We start from the raw sequence: 6,748 nt of genomic DNA, 5'->3' as shown, positions 1-6,748 counted from the left end.
GTTGATGACACATGAATCATGATGAACGTAATGGGTAGTGTTTTGTTATTATCTCCTACATTGAAGTCAAATTCTTTGGTACACGATATTAGTATTGGGAAACTTTTCATTTTCACATGAATTGAGAGTTTTCCTTTATGTGAAAGGCATTGGACACTTGCTTGAGGTTAGACTAGAGTGTGATAGTTTTGTATAGGATGATGAACTTATTACTAAGACGAGTTTCATTTTCATGTGAAGTGAAAGCTTTTCTTGTTGTGAAAGGCATTGGACACTTGCTCGAGGTCCAAATCCACTAGAAAGAGTCTTAATAGGCTAGAAGGGTGGTTAAGAAGAGTGTTCATTAGCGGTGGTAAGACGTATACTAACATGACAAGAGCATGAGTCCGTGTGGGGAACAATGGGGACGTTTATTCCGAATACAGGTTTGACGAGTGTTTGTGCCCCAGCCTACCGAGAATGGAGTTTTTGATCTATTACGATGGATCCATCATACCCACTCCCACCAAACACGACAATATATTTCGATTTGATTAATTAGCGAGCTCCTTCCCCATTTCTCCGTCAGAAGCTTCACATTTGTACCTCTCATCCATTTAAATCACAACTAGATCACATACGTAGTACATTCCCTCCTCCCTTCGATTCAATTCAGCGAGCTCCTCCCCCATACCTCCATGCAAGCTTCACATTTCTACCTCTGATTCATTTATCGTAGCTCCATCGATCAAAGCTTCTATACGTACCTTGCCTCCTCCCTTGGCTCTCTTATAGTTGTTACAATTATAATAATTGCCTCGGATCTTTAGTATAATTATCGACAAATTATGGGGGTGTTGATCAGTCTCGTAGGCCTTAAACTCAAACACAGCCAATGGTTTCTGAGATCAAACGGCTTGCAATCTCGTCTGATAGAGCTGGGTAATGGCTCCACAATCCATTGTTGGACCCCAATTACTCATGGCAATCAGGAAGCTAGTGTTGAGGCAGCTCCAGCTAAGCCAGCCTTGTTGCTTCTCCATGGCTTTGGGGCAGACGGAACGATGGCTTGGGAGAATCAAGTGGCTCTCTTATCAAAGCATTTCTCACTCTATTTACCCGATTTGCTCTTCTTTGGAAAATCCACCACTAACAACAAGCAAAGGTCGGAGTGTTTCCAAGCAGAGTGCGTGTACGAGGCCATGAGGAAGGTGGGTTTGCAAGAAGCGATGGTGGCCGGCCATAGCTATGGAGGCTTTGTGGCCTACCGCCTGGCTCACCTTTACCCTAGCTTCGTGAGAAAGGTGGTAATTGTGAGCTCGGGCATTATGATGAACCCACACAGCAATGACCAGTTGCTCCAGAAATTCGGATCCACCAGCATACATGACGTCCTGGTGCCTCAAAACGTTGGCGGCTTTAGGAAATGCCTCGAATTCGCTTTCAACAATTATTTGCCTGCATGGCTGCCCACTTTTGTGTACACAGACATGTTCGAGGTAAGCCATTTATATTGATTGAATCCGAGCTGCTTTTCACTAATCCAACTATATATTAACTCACCAGGGACGCTTACTTAGACTAAAATCTACTTAATTTAGTCCATGCGTGGTGATCGCCAAGGCAGACTCGAGCTTATAGAAGGCCTAGTTCTTGGGAAAGAGAACGCCCCACCATTGCCCACGATCGAGCAGGTTTGAATTTGCTCGTTAATTAATCTTTGATTGGCTGCCAAATGCACGCAAAGAAGCTCAAATCTTTTTCATAATTAAGATCAGTTCTCCTTGATAATCTCTTCGACAATTAAGTTACGTACAGGCTACTGCATGGTCTGATATCCAAGTTTGATTAATTAAATTAAGTTCCTAATTATCAACACGTATAGTCCTCGATTGGCACGTGCAATTTGATCAACACAAAGTCTCGTTGATTAATTGGTTTCTAATCATCGTTTTGGCGCCCAGAGTGCTCTCATCATATGGGGTGAAGAGGATCAAATTTTCAATATTAAGCTGGCGCACCAGCTCAAAGAGTAAGCATACATTTTTTTATATATAAATTAAAAGACGAAATGAATATATTCGTTCTATTTTTTTATATATATAAAATAAACTGTTTCAGTCTCTATGATTCCCACCTTGTACTTGATCTGTGCTTTGTTGGCATGGCAAAATATGGGGTGGCAGCTTCCTAGAAGCCAAGGCTGAGTTGGTAACAATGGAAGGAGTGGGGCACGTGCCGCCTATAGTGAAGCCCAAGGAATTCAATCAATTGATGCTACCCTTCCTCACGACGCCCTAAATAAAAGGCTTTTGTCCGCGCCGTAGTAGGCCATTACCATAGACACACAATCAAGAGTAAGGTATAAAGGTGGAGACTCAAGGAGCTGATGAGATCCCATTGAAAGTTTTATATTGAAGTGCCTACCCTCAACTTTGGTTAATAATCAAGCTCTGCACACCAAGCTTCCTTCCTACCCACATTTATGTTTTTTCTTTTAAAGTGTAAAATTCAAAACAAGCAGCTCTCACTTCCACATGGTGTATCTTCTAAACAATCCTTGAACATTTTCAATTCAACAACTTTAAAATAAAATAAAATATTTAAGTGATTCTTCTATTAGTATTGAGATCAAATCCAAATTTTATCTCCTTTTCTTAAGGATAAAAGACGAGAAATTTCTCTCGCCTTTTTCAATGAAAGTGTTCAAAGAGAAAAGGGTCAATTTATTCATGGTAAATAAGCGTGAGAGCTAGTATAATTTTGTCATCCAAGTTTAAGAAGTTAGGAGATAAATTTATCCTTTTGTACAGCTTGAGTTCGGATTCCCAAAAAAAAAGAAAATATTAAAACAACAAAACCTAATGGATGTTAGGAAATTGTGATCCAACCGAGCGTGTTAATTGCAAGGCATGTAGGGGTCCTTATCCCCATCTCACTAGCGAGTGCACTAGCATTTAATGTGCTTATTGCCATAGATCAAGGGTCATGTAGAGGATGGTTATTTTGAAAATTTTAAGGATGAGAAAAGATAGAACCAATAATGCCAACTCGGTCTTGTTAATTAGGGAACAAACAATGCTAAACCACATGGACCTAGTTTTTGGTCACTTCTTCAAAGGGATAATGCATAGGCCCATATCTAGGATTGAGATCCAAGAGTTTTCACTTAAGTCTAAACCTCCTATCCACTTCATTGATGTAGTCCCACATGAGAGCACCATTAGCGTTATCACCACGATTGGAAAGGATACCCATATGAGTGAGGAATTATTCAAAGAGAAAAAGGGAATATGGCACCTATTACACCATTAGAGTTATCACCAGGATTGGAAAGGATACTAGGAGTTAATCAAAGAGAAAGGAAAGCCTAAGGAAAAAGAAGTGGAACCTATACAAGTAATTATAAAATCAAGAGTATGACATCGAAAAAAGGGTAAGCTACACATTACAAGTTCAAAAGATAGACCCATTACAAATAGATAGGGAGTTCACACCTATTGATACATGAGTTCCCATCCATTGATTGCATGATACATGAGTTACTGATTAAATGTAATGAAGAAATTTTATATACACGTGCACATTTATGGGTTTGGGCCTAGGCACATGGACCTTGGGTCCCTTGGGCATATTATTAGCTAGTGTGAAACGGCCAGGCACTATATAAGTGACCTTAGTCTAGGCTATTGTACCTTATGCCCTTTAATCATTTGATGATATTACACTACAAGAGAATGAGAGCATAGCCGCATCCACAACTGCACCATAACAAAGGAAATTTGGGAACTTAAATTTTCCTAGAGCGGCTATACACGCAGCTCTGTGCGTAGCTATAGGCACGCGATTATAGCCGTGCAGTAGAGCTGCGTGTATAGCCTCACCCATAGCCTTGTGTATAGCCTCGCATATATCCTCGTATATAGCCTCATTCATGTACAGCCACACATATAGCCTCGCGCATTGGTGTACGTAGCTATGGATGAGCTATAGCCATGTCTATAGCCTCACATATAGCCTCGTCCATAGCTGTGTGTATAGCCTCGCCCATAGCCGTGCTGTAGTCTGCAACATAGGGACAAAATTCTATCCCCGTTTTATTTTTACATATATAAAACATGCATTTAGCCAAGGAAGAAGACATACAAGACTGCCAAAAGAAAGTCTAGGAATTAAATGAAGAAATCGAGGAAGGTCTAAAAGAGATAAGGTCTTCAATCGATGAGGATTAAGCCTTAGCTAGAGAGCTCAAAAGGAAACGTGTTGCTCTGGAGAAAGAGCTCTCAACCACACTCAAGACCATTGATGAGAAACAAGAGCATATGCATAAGCAATATGCATTAAGCTTATGTATAAGCTCAATGCATTAAAAGGTATATACATAGAGCTTATAATGCATAAGGTTTATGCATACATGCTAATGCATAGGCTTTATGCATACATGCTTATTCACAAGCCTATGCATAAGCTTTATGCATGCATACATAAAGCTTATGCATAGACTTGTGCATAAGCTCTATGCATAGGCTTGTGCATAAGCATGTATGAATAAATCTTATGCATAGAGCTTGTACATTATGCTTATGCATAAGCTTAATTCATAAATCTTATGCATAAGCATAATGCACAAGATCTATGCATAAGCTTTATACATACAGCGTACGTAGAGCTTATGCATAGGCTTAACGCACAAATACACAAGCCTATGAATAATCTCAATATAATGCAAAGAGCTTATGCATTAAGCTCTATGCATTGAGCTTATGCATAGAGCTTATACATAGGCTTATCCTTAATCATAGGCTTATCCATAAGCATAATGCACAAGATCTATGCGTACGTAATGGTTGCTCCTCTATCAAGTTGGAGGAAAAATATCTGCTGCAACCTTAAAAAAAGATCATTAAACATGAAAGATTTAGCTATCGTAATATCATATGCCTCCTTCCTTCCCTATGACACTTACAGTTAATACATGGAAATTGAGTTTTCTAGCAAAGATGGATGTCTCGTGCCGTGTACACATGTTGTACAATGGCCACCACAGGTGTCCATTGCTCTATTTATTGAATCCCTATAAATGACTCTTCCAATGAAGCTCCATCACATCTCATTGTCGAACTCGTGCTATAGACCAATAGCAGTAGGCTAGGAAATCCAAGCACCCTTGTGAAATGCCTCTCTCACACAAGCACCATCATCATCTCTCTTGTTGTAAAATGAGATCTCCTTAATCTTATCTTTTGGTCTTCTTCGTTGTGCGGCCATATCAACTGTGAAGCTATAGTAGTGAGATTAGGGTTTGGCAAATAAGATAGAGAAAGAGAAAGCGAAGATGCTATGCAGATTAGATGGTTTCGAGCTTGATGGATATTAAAGAGATGGAAGAAGAAGGGAGGAAGATTAACAAGAGTTTAATTTGGATGTTCAAGAGGGAAAGCGGACTTGAAAATGAAATTTTTGACTATAATGAAATTTGAGATGGGTTTTTTGGGAGGAAAAAGACTGTTTTGTGGAATCTCAAAAAATTTAAAATTTTAAGGATTTTTTGAGCCATGAGAATGTTGGGACCACACCTACCCTAGCCCCCTTATTTTTTGAAAGGGACAAGTGTAATTATTAGTGCTGAAAGCCTAGTCCCCCTCCCTACTGCCTAGTCTCCCTCTCCCTATATTCAAAGGAGACCAAAAGTGCACAATCCTCTATTCCTATTGGTCCATTGCTAATTATTTTCATTGCAAAAGGCCTAAAATATGTTCAAATGTTCCCTAATGGATAATAAGGAAAAATATGATGATACTCTTATCCACGTATCGCTTCATTTCTTACTTTGTTCTTGTCTCTTTCTTGCCTCCTTAACTCTCACACAAGATGGAGCTCTGATACCATAAAGAGAATGTGAGGGAGAGGGAGAGCTTGAGTTCCTTGCAAGAAAACACACACACACACACACACACACACACACACAAGAGAGATGGATGGATAAATTTTCTTCTATCTTCTTCTCTTCTCTATAACCATATAACTAAAAATATAAGAGTACATACTATATGGGAAAAAGTACTCTCCTACAATAACATACAATGATCGGTCTATAGTGTGAACTCAACTATATGAGCTAACGCTATAACTATGCCATAACTGAAATACTCCAAAGTGGCTGTAAAACAACATGTCATCTAGTGTGACATATCAACTATAATCTCACCAATGCTAGGGGCATAAGTGTGGAAGCTATCACCCAAGTGCATTTTCAATGTTCATAGCACTAGTTGAGCTCGATATTTCAACAAAAGGTGCATACATGCTAGGATATAATCACTTCTTCCACCTCCCTCCAACTGATGCGATGGGCTAGTTACCAAGTCTATAGGTATATGATATTAATCTAGCCACTTGCTATCAAATTTTTGGTATTCATGATCATTTTTAAGGGACAATAGAGATTAATCCACGGATAGGGAAATGAGTCTCCCACATGATGCAAGAGAACTTGCTAGCCATTTCTCTTGTGAGTCCCATTAGAGACCCTCCCAAAGAGCTTCAAGGAGCGAGAAAAGTTGAAGTCGACCAAGACAGAGTTTGAGCAGCTACAAGCTATTCTAGAGGAGAGTACGTGTACATCACGTGAGCACGTCAATGGTGCTGAGCCTAGTGGCATATATACCAAGACTTATTAACATAGAGTCATGAATGTTGAGTAGGTTACATGTGTGGAGTGAGAAGTGTGTGTGTGTGTGTGTGATGACTTCACTCTTTGGCTAGAGAG

General features: G+C 39.6%; 1 protein-coding gene across 1 annotated transcript; it reads left to right on the top strand.

Moving 5' to 3' along the window:
* The first annotated feature begins 565 nt into the window (after nt 1–565).
* Nucleotides 566–2,455, top strand: LOC147624847 (uncharacterized). The gene is made up of 4 exons (XM_086818873.1): nt 566–1,478; nt 1,581–1,673; nt 1,944–2,011; nt 2,166–2,455. The coding sequence occupies exons 1-4, from the start codon at nt 828–830 to the stop codon at nt 2,278–2,280; spliced, it is 927 nt and encodes a 308-aa protein (XP_086674999.1). The 5' UTR covers nt 566–827; the 3' UTR covers nt 2,281–2,455.
* The last annotated feature ends 4,293 nt before the right edge of the window (nt 2,456–6,748 follow it).

Source organism: Cibotium barometz, chromosome 24, assembly GCF_041138505.1.
Source record: "Cibotium barometz isolate CiBa-2024 chromosome 24, ASM4113850v1, whole genome shotgun sequence".
Lineage (NCBI taxonomy): Eukaryota > Viridiplantae > Streptophyta > Polypodiopsida > Cyatheales > Cibotiaceae > Cibotium > Cibotium barometz.
The sequence above is the reverse complement of the archived record's forward strand: the minus strand, read 5'-3'. Positions and strand labels throughout refer to the sequence as shown.

Excerpts from the sequence above, each read along its gene's own strand:
- LOC147624847 (XM_086818873.1), top strand. The coding sequence starts at position 828 with ATGGGGGTGTTGATCAGTCTCGTAGGCCTTAAACTCAAACACAGCCAA. Across the intron at positions 1,674-1,943 it reads CATTGCCCACGATCGAGCAG|AGTGCTCTCATCATATGGGG; the intron begins GTTTGAATTTGC and ends TTTGGCGCCCAG. Across the intron at positions 2,012-2,165 it reads CTGGCGCACCAGCTCAAAGA|CTTCCTAGAAGCCAAGGCTG; the intron begins GTAAGCATACAT and ends ATGGGGTGGCAG.